The 25,294-nt window shown below is 43.2% G+C and overlaps 1 protein-coding gene across 1 annotated transcript in view; it reads right to left on the bottom strand.

The window, feature by feature from the left end:
• The window catches only part of megf10 (multiple EGF-like-domains 10), a gene marked incomplete at its 3' end in the record, with an annotated part of 71,105 nt that extends 59,571 nt beyond the window's left edge, over positions 1-11,534 (bottom strand). The window contains exons 1-4 of the mRNA XM_080742638.1: positions 11,497-11,534; positions 5,357-5,458; positions 2,668-2,768; positions 1,123-1,215 (exon numbers count right to left, since the gene is read on the bottom strand). Coding sequence (XP_080598764.1) covers positions 1,123-1,215; positions 2,668-2,728 — 154 coding nt within the window. The 5' untranslated portion in view covers positions 2,729-2,768; positions 5,357-5,458; positions 11,497-11,534. The remainder of the gene's footprint in view (positions 1-1,122; positions 1,216-2,667; positions 2,769-5,356; positions 5,459-11,496) is intronic.
• Positions 11,535-25,294: the final 13,760 nt, after the last annotated feature.

Below are 25,294 nucleotides of genomic sequence, written 5' to 3'. Positions count from 1 at the left end.
ACACACACACACACACACACACACACACACACACACACACTCTTCAGTAGTACTACACTTGTGAGGACATCCACATATTAGGAGTCCGATTTTATGATGGCAGATTTTTGCGAAATAAATAAAATAAAATCCATTTTAACCCTAATCCTAAAAACCGAGCAGCAGCCGATCTACAAGCTCACAAGGGGGCCTTTTCCACCGCCAAAGAACCGGTTCCAGAACCAATCAACTTTCTTGGAACCTTGGTTCGTTCTTGCAAACCGGCTTGCGTTTCCACCAGATTGAACCATGATTGAACCAGAGGAACCAAGGATTTGGTGGTTCCCGTTCGGAACCAACTTTTACGGTTCAGAACCAACTCCGGTTCTCGGTGGAAAAGCTCACCTCTGGTTCATCCCATAGGCGGGAGAAAGAACCGGAACTGGTTCTCTGCCGGTGGAAAAGGCCCCAAAGTGTCGCTCGCTGTGATGAGTCGCGAGCTTGTCGAGAAGCCTATTTTCAGTGGACGGCATGCATACAGTAAGTACAGTGTAAATCAGACATAACTCTTAACCACAACCCCCCAACATATAACTTCTAAATCAGTGGTTCGGTCTATGGGAAACAGTGCTCTAAATATCTGATCCTAACCCTATCCCTGAGTGTTTTCCTACTTGTATCCATACTTTTGATGCTTTTGTGTGACAATTCTGTAGCAACAGTAGTAGTGTGATCAAGTGGGGGCGTTAATTTACCAAAAAAAGTTAAAAATCACACCTAGAGGCGTGAAGTGAGCGGTACAAGTTCATTTCATTTAGCGTTCCTCAAAGCTTGGCCAGTGTGACCCTGGGCGTACAACACAACTTTGAGCGCTTTGTGCCGAGATGTAGGCCAGATGTATATAGGCCACGCTTCGGGGCGCTTTGTTCTGGGACGCTTCGTAACCAGACAAAGCCAGATGTCCCAGGAGTACCACTGAAAAATATGGAGAAAGATGGAAAAGATGCTACTATGCTTGTGGGGACCTTTTGGCCCTCACACACACACACACACACACACACACACACACACACACACACACACACACACACACACACACACACACGCACACACAGACAGACAGGCACAGCTGTGCGGTCTTACCGCTGGAGCAGTCGCTGCCTCCCCAGCCTGGCTCGCAGTGGCAGGTGTTGGGGGCCATGCAGCGGCCGTGCACGCACTTCTCTGCACACTGAGCTGCAAGGCAAAGCACGAAAAGAGAGGATTAGGGTCAAATAAAAATGCCAAGTAGGCTATATGCACAGCAGCCACATCATGTAGAGCAGGGGTGCCCACACTTTTTTGACGTGAGATCTACTTTTAAAATGACTTGCTCAACATGATCTACCCATCCAAAATGTTTTAGCTGAGGGCCTGAGGGAGGCTTTGGAATAGCAGCACTGGCGTTACATTTTAGACAAACACACTTTCTGTAAGGGGGAAATAAATGGGAAATACTGGGGGAAATGTCTTCCTCCCATTCTGTATGGAAGTGGTAGGTTTTGGGGTTCTTTGTAATGCTACTGACTCTTGAACCAAGCATTGCATTGGAGGTTTGCCTACTTTAGAAGCCATGAAGGGAGATTCTTGATGTCATATTGACATATTCTTTTTATATTTTAATTATATATTTTTAGAGGCATGTCATGTGGTCTACCTGCACACCCTTGGTGATCTACTGGTAGATCACGATCTACCTTTTGGGCACCCCTGATGTAGAGAATGTTAGAAAGGCAGGGGCTGACATTTCTAAAGGGACTTTTGGTGAAAATTTCGAAAATAGCTGACCTCCAAGCTCAAAACGCGTCACAGACGCATTGTGAGCTTGGAGGTTGGCTATTTTCGGTGCTTGATATCACACTGAACTAAGCATAGTCAATACTGGAGATGTGGCGTAACGACATGGGCAATTCTTTCTACTGTAAGATGCTGCATTCAAGTTCAGGAGAGTTTGGACAGCTCTTGAATGCTGCCTTCAGGTATGGCATGGAAAGGGCACATTTGCATTTCATTCACCATAGTAAAAGCTGCATTCATGGTCTGGAGAGGGAACCTTTTACAGATGGATAAAAGGGCAGGGGCTCAAGCCCCCTTTGATGTCAATGTGTGCACGTGCCTGGGCCGCATTGGAGAGAAGTTGGGTCTCTTCTCACTTCCTTCAAAGTTGTTACCAATGATACTAATGAAGGCTCTGTTCCATTTCATGTAGCATGTAACCTTTTATGTATGGGTCCATTTGGTTCCATTTATACTATACTCTCAGAGTTACACAACTTTGAAGGGGTAATTTGGAACCCCAAAGGAACCATGAGGGTCCCTGGACCCCACGTTGAGACCCACTGGTGTAGCAGAGTGTTTCCAACATCCACAATATCAGCACCCTGTCTCTGTTTGACCAGAATGTAACAGAGCCTTCCTTCATTAGTATTATTTGATAACACAAGTGAGAAGAGACCCAACTTCCCTCCAAAATGGCTACTGTGCATATAGCCTATTGCTTTTTGACAAGGAAACAACCTCTTTTCCAAGGTAACCTTTTATTTTATTGTTGGCACCAACTCATACAGGTACAAGCAATGATATATTGATGGGACTTGTTTCCGAAAGGTCCCTGTCCTCGTAGAAAGTGAACAAATAAAGGTGACTTACGGACACAGGTGTCCCCGTCCTCGTAGAAGCCAGGACAGCACTGGGACATCCTGCGGTACATGGTCTTCTCTCCCCGCCGATAGGCTGTCCTATAGCTCACCCTGCATGGACAGCCAATCACAGGAAGGATTCCATTAGCACACACAGCCAATGATAATGATGATGATAATAGTATTTATTGTCCCCTCAGGGATATCCACCTTCACAGTCTGTTCCAACAGATTAACACAGATAAAGCAGGACAGCAGCGGTGCCGCACGGTAACACCAACTGGATGCGGCACGCTGCCGCACTGTGCATCCATTTCCTCCCGGAGGGGAGAGCATTTTCACCGTGCGGCAACGCTGGAAAAATAGAACCGTGTCGTATCGGTGCGTCAGGCAAGGCCGCAGACTCGCATCTGCCGTGACCGCGGCTGGTGTGGGTTAGTTAATTGAAAATAACCGGGCGTATGTTTTGACACGCCACGTCTGCGCCGTCTCCTTGCCGCCTTCGCGAAACAGCATAACACCAAGACAATACACAAAGTTCCCGCTATAGGTGTAAAGTATCTACCATAAGTACATTTACTCAAGTACTGTACTTAAGTACAACTTTGAGGGATTATTTACTTTACTGGAGTAGGCTATTCCTAATTGTCAATACAAGCTCACAATGCGATGCGACGCATTGTGAGTTCTGCTTTTTTCAAAAGATCTTTATACATTTTATACATTTGAAAACTTGTGAAACGGGACATTCTGCATGAGATCACGGTCACACCGCACTTTTATTCTACCTATGAGGGCGGATTCTGCCAATGCATTTCAATGGGTTTTTTTGTTGTCGCTGTTTTTTTTTGTTTTCTTTTCAGAAATCCGCAAATGGCAGGAAACAGTACCTACGGCGTGACCGTGCCCTAATCAGTGGTGTAAAGTAACTAAGTACATTTACTTAAGTACTGTACTTAACTCATTCTGAGCCCAGGACATTAACGGATTAGGGGGTCCAGAGTGCCCCCTCCCGGCCCCATTAACGGCCGCTGTCTTATTTTGAAGGCCAGAAGTCTAGACCGGAAGTACTTCCGGTCTGACGTCATCGGATCGTGCGCCGGAACCGATGCGTGTCCACGTGGAGTTGTGTAATGGCCGACCGGGAGCTTTTATAACTGTGTAAAATAAGCGAGCATCTGCCTCCATCCTAGCTTCTAAAGTGTAGTTTTGAGATAATGGACATTAAAGATGAGATCGGCCGTCCACCTCAATGTTATGGGATGACTATTGTGTGCTCGTGGAGCCGTGATGATGACAAATCAGCGCGGATTTCGTCTCCGGAGCGTCGGCCATTGTACTAGGTATTTTTACTCGCCGTTACAGTAATATATTACTTTTCCCGCGACATCGCGTGGATGGCACTATAGATACTCTATTACTTTTCCCGCGACATCGCGGGGTTGGCTTTTAATGAGTTAAGTACACTTTTGAGTTATTTGTACTTGAGTAATTCCAATTTCCAATAACCCTAACCCAAATATTGTATTTTTATTCTACTACATTTATTTGAAAACTTTAGTTACAAGTTACTTTGCAGACATAAATTATAATACTATAAAACATACATTAAAGGGGAAGACCACCCATTTTCAATATTGAAATATGTCATTACTATACCTTAGAGGAGTTGTGTGGAAATAGAAAAAAAGTTCCCCCCCTTCTGTGTTGCCTAGAACTGGAGGATTGATTTTGGGGTTTGTATTGTAAAGTACAATGTGTGATGTCATCAAGTTGTACTTTACAATACAAACCCCAAAATCAATCCTCCAGTTCTAGGCAACACAGAAGGGGGGGAACTTTTTTTCTATTTCCACACAACTCCTCTAAGGTATATTAATGACATAGTTCAATATTGAAAATGGGTGGTCTTCCCCTTTAACCACTTTAGCCATATTTTATACCTTGGCTATTTGAAAGTAGCCCATCTACAAGCTCACAATGTGTTGACGCGTTGTATGTAGATCTGCTATTTTCCAACATTTTGTACTTATACAGTACATTTTGTACAAGTACATTTTGATGCCAATACGTTCGTAGTTTTACTCAAGTACATTTTGAATTCCGGCCTTTTACTTGTAAGGGTGCCCTCACACCAAAATACCTAGTGTGGAATCCGCCAATGCATTTCGTTTTTTGCAGAAATCCTCTACTGGCAAAAAAACGCTCCATTTCTCATTGAAATGCATTGGCGGATTACACTCTAGGTAAATACCTATGAGAGTGGAATCCGCGTTCCGCCAATGCATTTCAATGATAAGGGAGCGTTTTTTGCAGAAATCCTCTGCTGGCATGAAACCGCTTCACTCTCATTGAAAAGCATTGGTGGAACGCGGATTCCACTCTCATAGGTATTTTGGTGTGAGGGCACCCTAACAGAGTATTTCTACATTGCAGTATTGATACTTTTACTCAAGTATACAATGTGAGTACTTTTTTCCACCACTGGTCCTAATCCCTTTTATTTTTACCGAGTGGGTTCAGAATAAACACAAACCAGAAAACAAACTTTTTCTTCTCTTACCACTCTCAGAGTTAAGTGAACACTCCGGATCTCACTGTGTGCGTCTCCATGGATACGGTGTTAAACAAAGAAAACATCTCACATCATTCTCAAGGCGTTTCACATCCACCAGAAAAACACAGTGCTGTGAACTCACCGGTGGCGGGTGCACTTGAACCAGTTGAGGATGTCTGCACAGCTGGTGTAGTAGATCTGATCGAATGGATGAGCGTACGACTCTTGTACCGTCACCGAGTAACTGCAACACAACACAAACAAAAAGGTTAGTATTGTGTGTGTGTGTGTGTGTGTGTGTGTGTGTGTGTGTGTGTGTGTGTGTGTGTGTGTGTGTGTGTGTGTGTGTGTGCGCGTTAATTAGTGTTTTAGCACACACAATGCACAAACACACACGAACGCACGCGCAGTCGCGCACGTACACACACACACACACACACACACACACACACACACACACACACACACACACACACACACACACACACACACACACACACACACACACACACACACACACACACACACACACACACTTCATAATTGTCGGGCAGAAACCCTGTATCTCCAAGTTTCCGATTTGTATGTTTTTTCGTAAGGTAAAGCCCTGCTTCACCATTCAAGACTGTCGCACAAAACTAGTGAAAATAGCAGATCTACAAGCACACAACGCCTCACACCAGATCGGCTTTTTTCACTATTTTAAATCGTTTTTAAAATAACAAAAAAGGAAGGTTTTGGAAATACAATGTTTCCACCCGACAATTTAATCATGTATTTATGTCCACATACTGTAAGAGATACAATACAAGGACACACATATTACAAGGTGCAGTAAAAATGTACAGTCAGCAAATCCTGGACAAATACCCACACACCCTTCAACAAATATCGTAAAAGCGATAGGCTTATGGGCTCCACTCTATGCTATGAGGGCTGCTGGGTTCTGCTGGGGAAACTGGATGACGAAGGGCATGTCTGCCTAATACACCCCATGGAAAGTCATTTCGGATCAATATAAGTACAGTAGGAAAATGAGCCTAGATGTTATTTAGCCTGGAGTTCTCCTCTAATGACTTTGGTCATACAGGCTTCCTCTGAGCTAGAGTCAAATGTGCAGGCCACTTCAAGAATGGAAACTGGATTTGGAGCCTTCATTGACAACAACAACATCTGGTGTATTAGCAGAGAGATGTGCAAAGCTTTCAGGATTTCAGTACAGAGTTGAAACATGGAAGGTTTGACACGGTAATGTTTGTACATTCTCACTGATGCTGTAAAGATAATAATGTCCTTTGTTGGATGAATTATTCTGTCGTGGCGTGCTAAGTAAAGCCCTTTGGAGGCATAGCGGCCATTCAGGATGTGTGACATGGTTTCTGTAACAAGCCCTGTTACAAACACGCACGCACGCACACAGAAGAGGTTATGAAACAACTTGTCACACCCTAACAGGTGTGACTAGCGTCACAGCCAGAGTTGTCCTGTCTGAGGACTTTATAACCCGTCAGCTCTTGACCCCCTGACCCCCTTTAAACACCCCCTAACCCCTGATTCTCACTTTCACCCCCTCTGAAATCTTCCAGGACAACAACAACAAGCAGGCTCGCGCCACACACACACACACACACACACACACACACACACATGCACGCGCACGCGCACACGCGCACGCACACACACACACGCACGCACACACACACACACACACACACACACGCACGCGCACACACACAGGCACACGCACACGTTTGCTCTACTTACATTTTAGGAAGGCAATTTTATGACTGCCATTTTAAACATTTGTTTTTATCAATTACAACACCAAGACCTAAAACACTATCTAAACGTAAGCGTTTCTCAGTGTCTATTACAAATATCAAATTCTGATATTTGCTGGCTGCTGGGACATGGCCCTCGCAAGTATAGTAATACAAGTACAAACACACACACACATGCACACTAAAACACACGTACCCATGCACGCACACACACATCGTTAAACACCCCCGTTTGCAGCTGTTGTGTCAGATTAGCAGTGAAAGTGAATCTAGCTGGGAACAGGCAGCTTTTGGGCTTTGTTCTCACTCACAACTCCTTCTTGGGTTTTGGGTGCGTGTTCCCTTTAATTGGTCCATGGAAACCATTGGCTGGTACAAAAAAAGCCTTGTTAAGTGACTGGATTCCAGAACTGTTCCCCCCATTTTTCCTTATAATGGCTTTGTGATGACTTTACATTGTAAACACACTGTAAAAGCCTGTACATTAGAGTTCTCAACGGGCCTGAAAATGAAGGCCCGGCCCTAACTGGGCCCTAACTGTGCCGGCCCGAGGCCCTACCCGGCCCGACTAGTTAGCATACATTTTGGGGCCCTACCCTACCCTAAATGTCGGGTCGGTTGGGGTATGGTCGGGTTCGGGTAGAATTTGAGAACTCTACTGTACATTTGCACACTCTCAGAGTTACAGGCGGCTCAATTAAAGGAGAACTTTTCAAACTCATCTACATAAAATTGGTCCTCCTCACGAATGCTCATTATTATAAACCTGCCTGTCACTGCTGCTAGTGACATAACCGAACAAACAGAAACTACAATATTTCATATTCAGCTTCTGTGATGAATACAAAACTGCCTCTCATCTACTGAAAACAACTGCAGAAGACTATTTAGTATAGCTTTTGACAACAGTTCCTGTTTGGCAACAGAGGCTAGCTGTCTCAAGCGAACTTGAGCCATGAGAGGCACAGCTGAGCGAGCTAAAGCGTGTGAGTTGCCGTGCAGAACTTTGTAAAGTTTGCTTGAGATGACTCAGCGCCGTCCACGTTATGTCCCGATAGCCACAGAATTATAAATCATATTTTAGGGTGAGCGTTTTCCCCAACTGCCACTCAAAGTGGCTTCTGGCCAATCACAGCGCGTCCTTGAACAAGGCTCTTGGAATGTCGCCGAGTAGACGATATGACACTTAAAGTTGTACCATGTAACTTTTTTTATAAAACAAATCTTAAAATTGTCCTAACTGTTAAATCGCTAAAGTTTTAGAACACCCACTCCGTTATTTTCAGCTTCTGAAGCCTTCTCTTTATATGTTTTCTATGATCCTGGCCGTGGACCGGATTTCGCGCCAAAATGACGTAATCTGCATCATCTGTATACGTTGTGTATACGTTGCCCAATCACATCGCCGATCATGCACACATGGTACACTACCGGCCAATCACAGCGCATCTTGAAGTGGGGTCGCCATATTTGTAGTCGCCCGTGTGTCTCTTTACTCAAAAGGTAATCTCGCCTACCAGGCAGGGTGAAGTAGTCCGTTTCTCCGGAATGCCTGAACGCACAGGAACCAGGGACCCCTCTAAAGATAGCTCTCGGCGTTGTGGAGGCAGACGCGGGGGTGTGAAGGTACGAGAAACGGGCGAAAGACGCGAACGCGACCGCGGTTTGCTATAGGGCTACTGACCACTAGTTGAGCATCTTACACAGTATAGCTTTAAGTAAACATTTCTGAATCGTTTTCTTATTTTTATTTTGTCTTGGCTTTGTCTTTGCCTTGTAGTGAGCGGTGCTCACTTTCACTCTTCACACTAGAAAATACTGTTCCTGAAGAAGTGTGGGTTCGAGTAGCACCCTAGAGCAGTGGTTCTCAACCTTTTCAGGCCGCGACCCCCAAAATAATCCTATTTTAACTGGGGACCCCCCCACCCTGAAGAGCAAGAGTTGAGGAATTACATTTTGTGTATAACACGGTTCTATTGTGAAAAAAGCAGATCTACATGCTCACAACGCCTCACATTGCGAGGCGTTGTGAGCATGTAGATCGGCTATTTTCACAATTTCTGCCTCTAGGTATTAAAAAGTCCTTAAATTGTCACTTTGTTTACTGTAGAGTACCCCCAATAATTTGGGGGTCCCCCTGGGGGTCTTGACCCACAGGTTGACAACCACTGCGCTAGAGTACAATATGATGATGATGATGTATAGACCCACATGATGTCACAGGGGGTTGGAATAATACATTCCTGACAGACAGACAGACAGACAGACAGACAGACAGACAGACCAGCCGATCCCCGTGTTATCCTCCCTTGGGATGGGTCTGTTATCACCCCTGTCATGCCTTGGCCAAGGCTCAGTAGTCAGACTACCAACTACCAGGAGCTGGTAGTTCCGATATCACCCATAGACTTGTCATTACAATGCGCATGCGCCAACGCACGTTCTCTGGAATAACGTACTGGTGGCTCCCTGTGAGAATCGAACCCGGGTCTGAGTTTTACTAGTCCCATGCTCTACCAACTGAGCTAACGAGACGGTTGGAAATCGCTCGTTCTTTTGTCTGCTCTTATTTTTGACAACGTGGATACTCCTTTATTTGAGCAGTCCCCTGGTCAAAATGTACTATTCTGTCCATAACGGCACATAATTCGGTAACGCCGCTGAGTCGGCTCAGGCGCCGTTCGCACCGCTCGTCGCGGCGACTCGGCTTCGCTATCGCTCGCCTCGGCGGCTCCTCACGGGGCTCATCGGCGCCTGAGACGGCGCGGCTCCGTCGTCTATAGTGGCGTGAACGGTAGCGTCGGGTGGCTGATGTCACTGGGCGCGGTATCGAATCTCGCTTCGGGAGCAACTTTTTTTTTCTTTCTTCTCGGCTGATATTAAGGTTGATATTGGGACTACCCAGCTACTGGTAGCTGGTAGTCTGACTACTGAGCCTTCTCTAAGGTATGACAATTTTGATAACAGTCCCATAGCAAGGATATGATAACACGTGTATCAGGTGGACAGACAGACAGACAGACAGACAGACAGACAGACAGACACAAAGACATACATACTGTATGTGCTCAACATTATATTGACCAATCAGAAAAGGGACATACGGATAGGGGCGTACATATACACATGGACATACACACAAAGTCACGTATTGGAGCGGCTAGCAGCACTCAAAAGTACTGGGTCGACCTGTTGCCGTAAAGTACTTATTTACTGTTGCTAGAAATTACCAGTGTATTGTCTTATGCTGTACGTTGCTAAAGGCAGAAACAAATGACTAGTACTACTGCTTCTACCAGAGAAACAGATGATGTCAGTGTGAAACCCATACAGTTAGCAGAATATGCATTACAGTATACATAAAAGCTGTTGATGACAGAGCCAGGTGAAACAGTCATAATAAAATGATTTGTTTGGGGGCGGAAATTATAGAAAATCACAGCATAGCCTTTGTGGTAGAACCAAAGCTTTGGAAAATGAAACTAGTTTGCAAATGAGAGCCAATCAACTGCGGAGGAGTTGACTTAAAACAAACATGTCTTTTGGAGGTTACTGATTCGAGGCGCTGAAATTAAAAGTCAAATCTGAAGTCAAAATGTCATTTCTACGTCACAATTTGATGACACAGGTAAAGTCGTCAGATTTAGACAATTATCAAATATCAATACGTTGACATTTGACTGTATTTGACTGCATTTTAACATTAACCCAAACCCTCACCTCAAACAAAAATAACGGAAATAGACGATTTACAAGCTAGATCGCTTATTACATAGCTATTATCAGTGAGCGACACCGGCGATTCAGTGTCCCAAAACACAGCATCTTCAATGAAACTGTGCTATTTTTAACAATTTCCGATCTAAACAGTCACATGCACATGTCAAATCCATGGAACATGCCTGGACATGCATGTGGGGTTCAACACGAGCTGCGTTCTCTCACACCCTCCTCATTCATCCTACAACGTGCATCCTTTCTACAGTAGCAAGGATATGACTGGACTGGATAGAAGATGCCTGGATTATACTGTCAGTTGTGTTAGTGTTTATAAACAGAGTTTTGATATTGTTTTTCTGTTGTTAATTATGGACCCCTATTTTCTTCAATTCAGCTTTTCTTCATTCACCGCGAAGGAATGCGACAAAAACTAATATTTGTCCATGAATTCACGTCTTCACAGGGTGAGTAATTGATCGACAAAAAAAATGAAATACTCCTTTAACCACTTAAATTAAAAAACACGTTATATACTTAATTGACTGGGGGTCCCCCACATGTCTATACTAGCCCCCCCCCCCCCCCCCCCACCTTTATTTCCTCTCGTCTACACCAAATATCATCTGCGAAAATAGCCGATCTACAAGCTCACAAAGCCTCACGTTGTGAGGTTGTAGATCAGCGAGAATGTTCGCCCCCAAAATAGTGATTATAGGGTCAAATCAGTTCAAATAGATGAGGATCCCACAATGGCTTGAGACCTCAAACACACATCACTTACCTTTCCCAGTGGCTGCAGACATTGGGGTCCTCCAGTTTGAGGGAGAACGCTGTGTGCGCTATGAAACAGATGGCCACAGTGAGGCACTGTCCCAGAGATATGGCCATCTTTATCCCGCCTCAACCTAGAGGGAGGAATGAAACAGGGAATGAAAACAAAAATTATATACCGTATATATATTCAGGAAAAGGTAATGATCACGATTTCAGTTTGCTGTCCAAATAACTCAAATCAGGGAATACGATCTTTAACTGTCCCTTCACTGTTGGAATGGGACTTCAAGTGGCTCATAGCTTGATATTTACATTGTTTTTCTTGTTTTGCCCTATTGCTACATTGTCACGAATGACACTTATATGACTGCTTTACCTTTTTTCTTTTCTTTGTGATTGGTTCTCATAATATGCGAACAAGTCTTGGTTTAATGTATGCCCTGGCCTGAATCTCAAATAAACAAAACTGTGAGAAAAGAAAAGATCACAATTTCATTAAAACCTTGAAAATGTTGTTTTCATCGTGATACCAATGAATAGGAACAAATGAACAGGGAGTAAAGGTGGCAAGCAGGTGAAAGACAAGTTCATCATAAAGATGGACATTACAGTAACTGGTACTGTACTTTTTACCATCACTGCTACAGATATAACCAGAGCAGCACAGCAGCCTACAGTATTTAGATTTATTGCCTCAGCAGGTCGGTCAGCTGAGCCACGTTATATGAAGGGTTAGACTGAAGTGGTAATCTTTTTGTGCAACATCCTTTTTAGTTATTCAGAAGAAAAAGTGCTTTAATGAATGGATGACGCATTAATGAGAAATCATATGCACGCAGCATGCAGCACTCAATGCACAAATTGTAATGCAGCTAATTCATCTATTTGTGTAAGTCACGATGGCTTGCCAACGTGCCCGTTGTGTGAGGAAGGTAATGTTCCCCTTCAGCTCCTAAATAGCCTGCGTCAGGGCCTGTCATCACTACAGTATGTTGTTACGCCAGTGGCCTTTAAAGGACAACTTTTTACAACAAGGGTTCATATTTTAGATTGTAATTAGAGAAAAGAAAAGAAAATGCTTTAATTTACTGCTTTCTATTGTTTTAGCGATTTTAGTATTTTGATTTCAGTGTTTGGGGGCATGCGTACAAGTGAATAAATATGTTGTTTTAGACACAATAAGCCGGCAATTTCTTTGTTACTATTTACACCAGCCCCCATAAGTCACATTTGCACATGAAATATTGCAGTCCATCTTGGGAATGGGTTTATTGTATATAAAAAGACATATTTAGCCACTTGAAAAATCACTAAAAGGATAGGAAGAAGTAAATGAAAACGTTTTAACAGTCATCTTTTCTTTTCTCTAATGACTAAAGTCTGATCTAAAATATGAACCCTTGTTGTAAAAAAAATAAAGTTGTCCTTTAACTCGTTTTTCCTATAATAAAGTTGTTTTTATTTGGCAGCTATTTTGTAAAGCAACTTTGAGTGCTCTGAAAATCGGCATGTCAATTGCACGTATTATAACTAATCCGCTCACAAAGACATTTTGACCAGTGACCATGCAGTGAGTCCTTATATTGAGACAAGTTATGAATCCTCACTAACAGGTGTCAGCCAGGGGGAATAATGTCCCCATCTGAGGACGTCCTAACCTGTCACCTTGTGACCCCACCCAACACCTCCTAACCCCTCGTATCCCCTCCCAACACCCCCTAAACACCCCTAACCTCTTCTAACCCTGCTCCCCAGCCAGCGCTTTAGTTGCTAGTTACTTTCCTGATTTAGATTATTAATAATGAGTCGTTTCTTTACGCATTTTTTAAAAATAGCAGATCTACCATCTCACATCTCAAGCTATGAGCTTGGGCAGGGTGTGTAATGATCAATGACCATCAGTCCAATAACATGATAAATAGGATTCTGAAATGGGACGAACAGACAGACAGAGAGAACATCTGATAGCCACAACATGTTTTTATTATGACTTTCCTATCTTCTTGCATTTGTATTGTCACACTGGGGCTCGTTACAGCATCACATGTCACATGCCGCGACACCACAGCTGTGTAAGTATGTAGCAGTCCCAACAAACACACACACACGGACAGTACAGTTGTGCGAGCACGCACGCACGCACGCACACACACACACACGAAGAGTAGGCCTACTGGGCACCTCGATGTGAAATTGAGTATTTGTTTTCCAAAATGCGAAAAAGTAAGGGTATCGGGTGGAAAAGTCCGAAACTGTTACTTTTCAGGATTAAAATGAAAAAATAACAAAAGTAGCAGATCTACAAGCTCAAAACGCGTCACTATGTCATATTACGGTATACAGTACAATGACATAAATGTGGTTTTGGCAAGGAAGTTTGGTGTTCTAAGTATAGAGGGTTTAAGTGGTTAAACTTGAGTGCTTTCGATAAATTCCAAATATTATAAGTATACTGTGGCACCCACTTTGAGAAACCCTGGGAAAGATGGATAACCACGCCCCGGACTCATTTTTGAAGCTTGTGATTGGCTGAACCGGACGTAGGGAGCGCTCCGTTGTAGTCTCTTGGACCGCGCGAGGTGCACCAAACCCCAATTATCATTGCGTTTATCGTGCGCTTGCCCAAAATAGAACGATTGCATTCACCACGGCTTCGTAAGCCTGCGGCGCTCGGGGGTGAAGAGCAGGACCAAGGTCCGCTGGCCTTCGCGCCGCTTGCAGTGTCGTGGACAATAACTGTGAAAACGAGCGCTCTATGCCGTTTCCATCCATCTTTCCCAGTGGGATCCATAATCACGCGTCAATGACAGACAGGCTCTGCCAGCCCAAGGAAAAAAATACAACTAAAAACTGTGTGGACTGTTTGACACGGCTCCCCAAAGTATGTTTTGCAACACAGTCTGAAATAATGCATAAAATAACCATGATTTGAACCTCCATGCACACGGTAGAGCCATATTGGACCTTAAAATGATACCCTTCAGATTTACATCAACTCTGAAGGAGACAGTGGCTAAGATGGTGAACCACATGACAGCAGCATGTGTCCAGCTGTCTGCTGCTACCATCAATCAGCTCACACTGTGTCTGTCTGTCTGTCTGTCTGTCTGTCTGTCTGTCTGTCTGTCTGTCTGTCTTCCTGCCTAGCAGTGGTTCTCCACCTTTTCAGGCCATGACCGCCCCAACATAATCTTATTTAAACTGGGGACCCTCACCCTAATAAGCACTTGGAATGTAGGAGTTGTAGGATGTAGGATTTGACAATTTATCCAATGCTTGGCCTTTTTTATAGTAATACTATAGTTAAGTTGATTACTGTAATGGTCTTTTTCTTTTCTTTCGTTTTGAGGTAACATTTGTTGTTTCACTGTCATCTGGGGACCCCCTTACCCCAAAAATAGATATCTGCTGGGGACCCCCCGTACCAAAAAAATAAAAATCTACCGGGGGCCCCCTGAGGGACCCGACCCACAGGTTGAGAAGCGTCAATCTGCTCACGCACAAATGAAAACATTGCAGCAACGTCTGGTTGTCTGTCTGTCTGTCAGTTTATCTATCTGTCTGTCTGTTTATCTGTCTGGTCGCGTCACGTTAGCATGAAGCTATAGCGTCTGGCGTGTGGCCTTGTTGCTGCGTTGTAGATTGTTTTATTGTCACCTGCTACGATGCAGCTGTCAGCGACACCACAGGCTGTTGGTGGCAGTGGTGGAGGAAAGTATGCCAATGTTTTTCCTTAAAGCAGGGGTCTTCAACAGGGGGTCCGGGACCCCTAGGGGGTCCTCAGAGTTACTACAGGGTGTCCTCCAGAGATGGAAACTTTGTTTCCTCCTTTTTTACATTAACCACTTGAACCCTAGCATCCATATTCAGAGAACTTTAGCCAAAAAATAGCAGATCTACAAGCTCACAGTGAGCTTGTAGATCGGCTATTTTTGGCAAATAGCTTTGGTGTAGAGGGTGAAAAGAGCACACTAAGTACAGAGTGAAAGGTCAAGTTTATTATGTATTGACGGTTCAAGTGGTTACATTTCTGAAAACACAAATTGACATGAATCCAAATTACACTGATAATTGTGCAGTCAAACAATGATATATGCTATATGGAATCTATGAAAAGGTTGTGGGGGTCCCTGCTTCATCTCTCTCTCTCTCTCAACCAAGGGGTCCTTGGCCTGAAAACATTGAAGACCACTGGACTAAATAGATGATCAAAAAGCTCTCGATGTGACACATCATGACCTTGCATCGGCTATTTATTTTCAAATAAAGACATTATAAAACAGGGCTTGTTAATGTACATCTTTTTTTGTATAATTATTTATAAACTATGAGTAGTAAATATGTTTTGGTCTGAGATAACACTTCTCATCAAATGGTGGTCTGTGGCTAAAATGGCGAATAAATAATGGACCTTGAAAGGTTGAAAACCACTGGTATATAGTATTGAAAAGAAAATGAGACATACTTAGGTAAAGTAAACGTGACTCAATAAGCACAGACTTGAGTAAATGTACAAGGTCAGTTTAGGAGTTGGTGTTGGTTCAAAGTTCAAGACGATTTATTGTCACCAACGATGCAGCTGTCAGTGTGGCATCACAGGCAGGGACATTCCTCTGCACTGAGCTGACCTCAACACAGTATACTTTTACTTATGTAAAAGTAGCAAGTACATGCCATGCATTCAAACTTTTACTTGAGTAAAAGTAGCAAGTATGCCATGCATTCAAACATTTATCTGCGTAAAACTACAAAAGTATTATCAACATCAACCCATTAAGACCTGAGGCAGATTGTATAAAATACCCTTCTAAATCAGTGGTTCTCATCTTTGTCATGTCAAGGGAGACCCCCAAAATGACATGTATTTGGCCATGAGAAAAGTAATTGACAAGAAAGGACGGGTGTCTTCGATGAATCCATCATGGTTAAAATGGAGTTTGAATTTACACTGGGTGTGTATAGGAAGATAAATGGGTAGTCTGATACAATTAACATCAAATATCTATTCTAAATACTGAATCAAGCAACTTAAAACTGTCATTGTGGAAAAAAAGTAATTGTGAAATATCCCTTAAAACGTGTTTGTTTGTGTGTGTGAATATCCACACCACAGGTGCATGTGCGCTTAATGCACAGTGTGTGTGTGTGTGTGTGTGTGTGTGTGTGTGTGTGTGTGTGTGTGTGTGTGTGTGTGTGTGTGTGTGTCTGCGCGTGTGCGTGCATGTGCAGGTAGTAGTTTACGCACCAGGGTTGCACTGATCTCCAGTTTCACTGAACAAAGAGTTCCCAGTTGCAAACAACAGCAGGCAGCCACCATAGGACAACTGCTCTCCTCCCCTCCCCTCCTCTCCCCTAACCATGACAACTGCTGTGCTGGTAAACAAGGGCCACGCTGTGTGTGTGTGTGTGTGTGTGTGTGTGTGTGTGTGTGTGTGTGTGTGTGTGTGTGTGTGTGTGTGTGTGTGTGTGTGTGTGTGTTTTAAAGTTAACCGTGGCAAACTGCATGGTTCAGATACACTGCTCTGAGTGAATATCAAAACACTCGCCCCTAAACACAGTTGCCCCGGGCGCAAATCCGGCGAACTCGGACCTCAATCTCCACCAGGTATTCCTAAACGTAACCTCAGTAATATGCCTAACCCTAAACGTATTTCTAACCTTATCCTCAGTAAAACAATAAAACAAATAATACAAGCGGAAATAAAATGGGGGCGAGCGTGTTTTGGGGTGAGCCTTCCGCTTACCCTCTGAGTGGCCCACTTTGCCACCCCTTTCAGAAAGAGCAGCAGGAAAAAACGGCCAGCGAAAATAGCCGATCTACAAGCTCACAATGCGCTACAATGCGACAAATTGCGAGCTTGTACATCGGCATCACATCACGAGGCGTTGTGTGCTTGTAGATCTGCTATTTTCACTAGTTTTGTGCGACAGTCTTGTATGATGAAGCAGGCCTTTACTTTGCGGGAAGAAAGATTACTCATTTTGAAACTTGGAGATACAAGGTTAATTCCTAACAGTGACCATATTCTGATAGTAATCTGGAGTGTTTGTTCAGTGTCTCCCTGTCTCTCCAGAGGTCTTTTGTAAACAGAAAATACATTCTAAGGTTGGGATACCAATGTCATCCAATCAGGAGAGAGAACTCTCTTAGCGGACAAACGCGCGGAATGGGAAGCGATGACAAAAAGAAACGATCAGCCAAAATTGGAACTGGAACACTATATGTATAAGCTAAAGCCGATAAATGGGTAGTCTCTCTAAAACTGAGTGAAGTGAACCTCAGGACGCCACCATTCACTTACGCTTTATTTTGAAGAGCCCCGGAAGCTCCGTGCGTGTGCACGTGGGTGTACACTGACGATCCAAGATGGACGTCTGTTTATTTACAAACGGTCGCGAAAACTAAAATCCTAACCGGGGCCGACCATCACGGCATAGTGTCGCCGTGAAGACAAGCTGATCTCGGCCTCCTCGGCGTTATTTGCACCTTATTTCGAGATAAAGCCGCTTTTATGTTTCAGTATAGAATAGGAGTCAATGGATAATGGCCGCTCTCGGTTGCTTCTGGCTGCGTTGCGTCATGACGTATGCAGTTTTTTCTTTCACCAGCACCCGTAGCAAGCGTCTGAGATGCGGGTTACCATGGAAACCTTATCTCGTCTGTGAACGTGTTTGGCTACCGAGAGCAGCCAAACTGTTAAAGTGCCATTAAGGTCAATTAAATTGTGCCTCTTGATGGTGTCCTCAAACAATTTACGGAAGAGGTTTGTTCTTCCACCTCATTTTGCAGGTGAAGAGCACAGTGATTTCCCTGGGTTCGATTATGATCCAATCAGCTTTCAACACACAATGCAGTAAGCTGTTCATGTCAGGACTGTCCAATCCATCCTTCTAACAAGCTCAACAGCGTGGCACGTTACTGAGCTTGTAGATCGGCTACTTTCGGCGAAGGGATGGGCAATTAGAGTCCTGCATGGGGATGCAACTAGACTTCAGACTCAGGTGTTTGTGAACAGCCGAGAAAACAAACCAGGACCAGAGTGTGAAGTCTATTTGTCATTTGGCCGACCTCCATCTGAAAATATTTTGCTCCAGGGACCCCCAGAAGAAAAGATTTTGGTTAAAAATGTTCGCTTTGGCCCTAAGTACAGTAACAGTGTATCGCGGCCCGGGTTCGAGTCCTGTTCCCGACAATCTTTACTGCATGTATAATGCTTTTTTAGCTCAAATCTAAAATTACACTTTCTCGGTTTTAATGGGTTAAAGACTCCATCTCAGCACTTCTCCCTGCACTCCTACTTCCTGCATCCATTGAAGCTAGCAATTGACCAAGATTCTACCATGCTTTTTGTTTTCTTGACCACTATGTTAACCTATATTTTAAATGTGCAGATTTGTTATTTTTAAGGTATATCTTATTGAACAGTGGTTCCCATTTCCCAAACTTTTCAGGTCCAGACCCGAAAGAGAGATTAGACGTTTTCCCGGGACCCAAACTACTGAAAATGTCTCATATTTATGGTATTTCTTAGATTATAATTTCTTAGATTATATATTATACGTATATATATTTTATGTAGGAAAAGAAAATTAGATTTTTATGGGTCCCGACCCACTGTTTTGGAAATCGTTTTTCATTGTTGTTCACTGTTTACCCATCCCTATAGTTTCAACGTACAAATTGTTATGTTGATAGTTTAGTGTTTAGACTGCTTGGGCTTACCTGGGCTGGGATCCTAGTTTCTTGAGGTGCTACAGTGTCTCTCTGCATTCTATGTACATGTGATTACCTTGCTTATTTGTTCGTCACTCTGGATAAGTGTGTCTGCTAAATGCCTAAATTGAAACTAATTCTAACTAAGAGAATATAGGGTTCAAGCAGTTAAAAGTATAGCCTTTTAGATTCAGAGGTTCATTTCACAGCTCACGTTGAAAAAGCAACACACAACCTTTGTCTGGAGACAGTTAGAGATCTTATCCTGAGGCTGTCAACTCTAACACATGTTGACACGAGACTGGTGTTCACACTGTCAAAACATGCATACCCACAACATCCCACAGTGCGCGCACACGCACATGCACACGCACACACATGACACATCCACACCCACATGATAACATGATGAGTGGAGGCACACCGCACACACAAACCATATACACACTAGAGGATGACACGGGAGTGGATTTTCAGTCCTGTCCCGTCCCACTCCCGCAGAAAAAATCCTGTCCCATCCCAATCCTGGGCCAGAGTAAAAAAATAAATCCCGTCCTGTCCCACTCCTGTACAATGTATCCTGGTCCCATCCCGCTCCTGGTCAAAATCACTCCCGTTCACATCCCGCTCCCGGAAAAAAAATAAAAAAATAAAATCGCGCAGATGTATTTCTATTTTGATCCATATTATATTTGATATCATGTTTATTATTATATAATGTATCATTTTATAATGTTGGCAGTTCAAAGACCTCACTTTCCTGTGCAATTTATTTTTGCGATTTGATGAACTGGTCTGGGATGATTCCCACTCCTGCCCACTCCTGTTGATTTTCATTCCTGTCCCGTCCCGATCCTGGCATTAATACAAATTTGACTCCTGTCCTGCGGGAATCCCACGGGACCCACGGGAATTCCTGTCAAATGTCATCCTCTTACACACTAATAGAAATATACAAATGTAAATTATAAAACACACCAACATATGCAGAGAAACACACCACACTAAAAACATACATGTACAATTGTACACATGCCACCACTCTGCTGTCTGTAACCTATACACATACAGACCAGTGCAATACAGAATGTACACTGCATCTCAGCACTATCAATTTGAAGCTGTCACTCCATTTCTCAACCTCGCATGAAAAAGCCACTAGATACAACAGTATGTGTAATTAACAACATAAGGTGGTTTGTCATGTCACCATTAGTTCTGATTTAGTGAGCACTCATCATTCCATTTCCGGGCTGTCAAACTATGTCTGAAATCAGCTTTCTTGCACAAGTTCTGCTCAAATCTAACTCGCTCAGCTACAAAAATAGAATTCTTGATTCAGACTACAGATGAAGGATTGCAAAAAGAATACAAGAACAATACTAAGGCATACTAGGATAGTGGTTCTCAAATGTTTTATTTTCAAGGACCCCCTTAACTCTGAGAGTGTACACTCTCAGACCTGTTATGGTCATTCAGGGATAGCTATGTGTTTCTGGTCATATTATTGTCCTCTCATTTTGTATGTCTGTGACAAAAATGGAATTCTGACAAAAGAATGTCCACCATAAACCAGTGTGGCTGGCGATGACCCCCTGACTGGCCCCAATTCTTTCTGGAGAACCCCCGAAACCCCCTCAGGGGTCCCCGTTAGACCCACTTTGAGAACCCGTCCAGAACGCCACCGACAAAAGAGATTTCTGTTTATTTTTCTTCAATGAAGTATATATGGCTGCAGGGGACGAGTTATTGACAACAGACATATTGTGTATGGAGACATCAGTGAGTGCTGTGTGACAAGATGACCCACGCCCTGCGCTCTCAGCCTCACCACAAGCAGAGTGCTCACACTCAGGGACGTGCTGGGCCCCTGATTCAGCCCGGGAAAAAGAGTTGGAGTTGAGTTATATTTCGTCGTTGTCGGGTGGAAACCTTATATGTCCAAAACCGTTTGTTTTGTATTTATCATTTAAAAAAAAATTTAAACTAGTGAAAACAGCCGATCTACAAGCACACAACGCCTCGCGGTGCGAGGCGTTGTGTGCTTGTAGATCTGCTGTTTTCACTACTTTTGTGTGACGGCCTGATATGATGAAGCAGGGCTTTGCTTTGTGAAAAAATGTAGAAATTTGAAACTTGAAGATACAAGGTTTCTGCCCGACAGTTACGATTTACTTTGTTGGCCGCCCAGCCCCCAAAATGGAACGAAGGCCGGCATTTTATTTTTTATTTTTTTCCTAATGGCCGGCCTGGACCGGCCGGGAATGAACCGGCCGTTGGGAGTTGTCCCGCTTTTCCCAATGGCCAGCACGTCCCTGCTCACACATGCACGCAGACTCACGCACGCAGACACACACAGCTCACAAAAAGCATGCAGTTCACACAGCCCTCTGGGCTACAGAGACACACTTATCCTACAAGCAGTGTTGGAAGAAGCACTCAGATTTGTTTTCTTTTTTTTACTCAAGTAAAAGAAGCAATTAAGGAATACCACAATAAAATATATGTATATTTTTTAAAAGGCCTGTATTCAAGATTTTACTCGAGGAAGTACAAAAATGCTGGCATCAAAAATTCCAAATACGATGAAAGTACCAAAAGTACAACTTTTTTTCCCTCCAAAATAGCAAATGCTTGTGAGATTACAGACTCTTTTTGAATAGACTTTTTGAATGCATATTTTGTGATACAAATTTAAATCTATAAAGTACACTAACTAGTAACTAAAGTTTTAAAATAATCATAGTTAGGACAATAATTGCCATCTATAGTGTAGTGTAGGTCTAGGTCCTATAATATCTTCAAAATTGTACTGCAGTAGCAGCTACTTGAGTAAATGTATTCTAGGTACTCTCCAGCAGTGAACAGCTCAGTGCCCATGCCATGCCCTGTGGGCAGAGAGACAGACACGCGTCTTACAAGCCACATTCTTCTGAATTCTTGTTAAGAAGAGAAGAGCAGCTATTCATAGAAAATATAGGACACAGCTGGACCAGTGCCAGCACACATCAGCACAGCACAGTGCACAAACATACTGTACAGCAGCTCAAACCATGGGGTCTTCAATGTTTTCCCTTTTTTTTTTTTAGGTCAAGGAGGACCCCTTAGCTGAGAGAGAGAGAGAGAGAGAGAGAGAGAGAGAGAGAGAGAGAGAGAGAGAGAGAGAGAGAGAGAGAGAGAGAGAGAGATTAAGCCTGCAGGGAGTAGGGACCCCCACTACAGGCTATAATATTGTGTTGCAGTTTAAACATTTTCATAGATTTCAATTTGTAGATAGCTTGTTTTGCCAGCACTGTCGTGTTGGATTTGTGTTAATGTGTCTTTTTAAAGACATTTAATCCCTTAAACCAACTTTGTAAACTTGACCTTAAATTGGCTCTGTACCTGGTCTGCTCTTTTCCCCCTCTACACCAAACCTCTTTAGGCATTTTGAGCTTGTAGATCTGCTATTTTGGGCTGAATTTCCTCAGGGGTGTTCTATGTTGTTTTACATTAACTTGAACCCTTAAAGGAGTAGTTCACCCCCAAAATGTTTTCTTTTCTATTGATTACTCACGCCATGGAGACTTGAGTTCAATAATATTGTTTTCTATTTTTCGCATTCCTAAGACAACAATTTGATTTTAGTAAATGTACTCCCATTGATTCCGGATGGGGACCCAGATGCATTTGGGTCCCCATCCGGAATCAATGGGGGTACATTTATTGTGATGAACTTTTTGTCTTTAATAGGAATGCGACTAAAACAAAAAAATATTATTGAACTCGAGTCTCCATGGCACGAGTAATCAATAGGAAAAAAAAGTCATTTTGGCGGTGAACTAATACTTAAAGCCATACTGTGTAAGATGCCCAACTAGTGGTCATTAGCCCTATAGCAAACCGCGGTCGCGTCCGCGTCTTTCGGACGTTTTTCGTACCTTCAGACCCCCGCGTCTGCCTCCACCTCGCTGAGATCTATCTTTTAAGGGGTCCCTTGTTCCTGTGCGTTCAGTAATTCCAGAGATACGGACTCCTTCACCCTGCCTGGTAGGCGAAATTACCTAGAGAAGGGATGGTACAAACGGGCGACAACAAATATGGCTGCCATAGCGACCCCACTTCAAGATGCGCTGTGATTGGCCGGCAGTTGTATAACCCTCGCTGTGATTGGCCGGTAGTGTGATGACGCAATTTTGGCGCGAGATCCGGTCCACGGCAAGGATCTCAGTTTACATACAGAGAAGGCTTTACAGGCTGAAATTCACGGCGCGGATCTTCTAAAACTTTTGTGATTTAATAGTTAGGAGAATTTTAAGATTTGTTTTATAAAAAAAGTTACATAGTACAACTTTAAGTTAAGGGTTCAAGTGGTTAAACAACAGGTCACCAGCACTTTCGCCTATAACATATTCGCCTACACGCATTTGGTCCTTTCGCCTGGCATTTTCGCCTTGGGGGAGAGTCTTTTCACCTACCTGTCTGAGCCATTTCGCCTACCCCCAATTCTGCTATCAGACTGTCCATGTTTGCAAATTATCTCTTTGTCATTTAAATATTATAGTGACTGTGACAGTGGTGTCAAGTGAATCTAACCGTTTATTTGACATTTATTATTTACATCACATTTTATTCCTAAAAAATTGCAAAATAGTTTTTTATGCCTGTTGACAGGCAAGGTTGATTCTATAGGCTATTTAGGTGTAGCATATATCTTATATAGACCTATATAGGCTAATAGCCTACATATATATTTTGTATAGCCTAATGTTAAAACAATATAGGCCTACAATACTGTTCATTTTACAATACTGTTCAATACTGCACCAAAGAATGTATAGTATCGGGACATGGATTAATTAATTATTTGGGCGCACCTGATTCCAATAGCTCTGTATTTATGTGATTACTATGGAGTGCATAGGATAGCCGTGTGTAGTTTTGACATGTAACACCACTGTCACAGTCACTATAATATTTAAATGACAAAGAGATAATATGAAAACATGGACAGTCTGACAGCAGAATTGAGGGTAGGCGACATGGCTCAGACAGGTAGGTGAAAAGACTCTCCTCCAAGGCGAAAATGCCAGGTGAAAGGACCAAATGCGTGTAGGCGAATATGTTATAGGCGAATATGCCTGACACCAAACAACATCTAGGCTATTCGATCATACACAGATTTGGCGCCCCTCTCCTGTAACTCTAAGGACTCCCGTTGAAGACCCCTGGCTTTAAATTAATTAAACACAGCACACGCACGAACGCAGGCGCGCCTGAAGGCAAAAAATCAAACCTCAGTTCGAAGTGGAGCGGTGAATCTGAGCAGCTATACCCTGTGTGTGTGTGTGTGTGTGTGTGTGTGTGTGTGTGTGTGTGTGTGTGTGTGTGTGTGTGCACAAAACAGCGCCCCTCCTTTAACTAGTGTGTTGTGTGTGGCCACTCAAGGTATTGCCAGGCTACGGACGGACGGACACGGCCAGCCAGCCAGCCACCCACATACCCACGGACATACCTGTCTATTGGGAGCGCTTTCACCGCTCCAAAAAAAGACATGCATGCATGATTTAATTGGCTAATATTCCCAGAATGATGACGTTGTGTTCATACATTCTAATTGACAGGAGGTAACAATGAGACAATGTTGTGACCCTACGTGTGCTTTCCTATTACATTGTGCTGAGCCTGTTACATGTAATTATGTTTGTAGCCTATTAGGCTATAAACAGTAAAGCAGACAACTTTTGTTTAGGCTATATGCACTTTATTTCGATGTGATTTATGTAGGTCTGAGTTATATTGACATAGTCCATGCATGCTTTCTGTGCTTTCCAATGTCCCATTTATACCTCTGGATAAGGGTCTGCCAAATGTCTACAATATTGTAATTTATGTTAGTTTGTCACATATGAACGGGGTTTACGACTTTACATTAAAACATTTAATGTACGCTATTCGTCATGTAACCGCGTGATAAAATTAAACAGATTCATCATAACCCTGGAGTGCAGTTTATAACTCCATATTCCCGAACATGCAATTATGACGAAGCTCTACATAATGTAGCCTAATTACACCAATCTCTGCACAGCTGCGAAACAGCCTAATTAGT

Source organism: Nannobrachium achirus (genome assembly GCF_963921795.1).
Source record: "Nannobrachium achirus genome assembly, chromosome: 15".
Lineage (NCBI taxonomy): Eukaryota > Metazoa > Chordata > Actinopteri > Myctophiformes > Myctophidae > Nannobrachium > Nannobrachium achirus.
The sequence above is the reverse complement of the archived record's forward strand: the minus strand, read 5'-3'. Positions and strand labels throughout refer to the sequence as shown.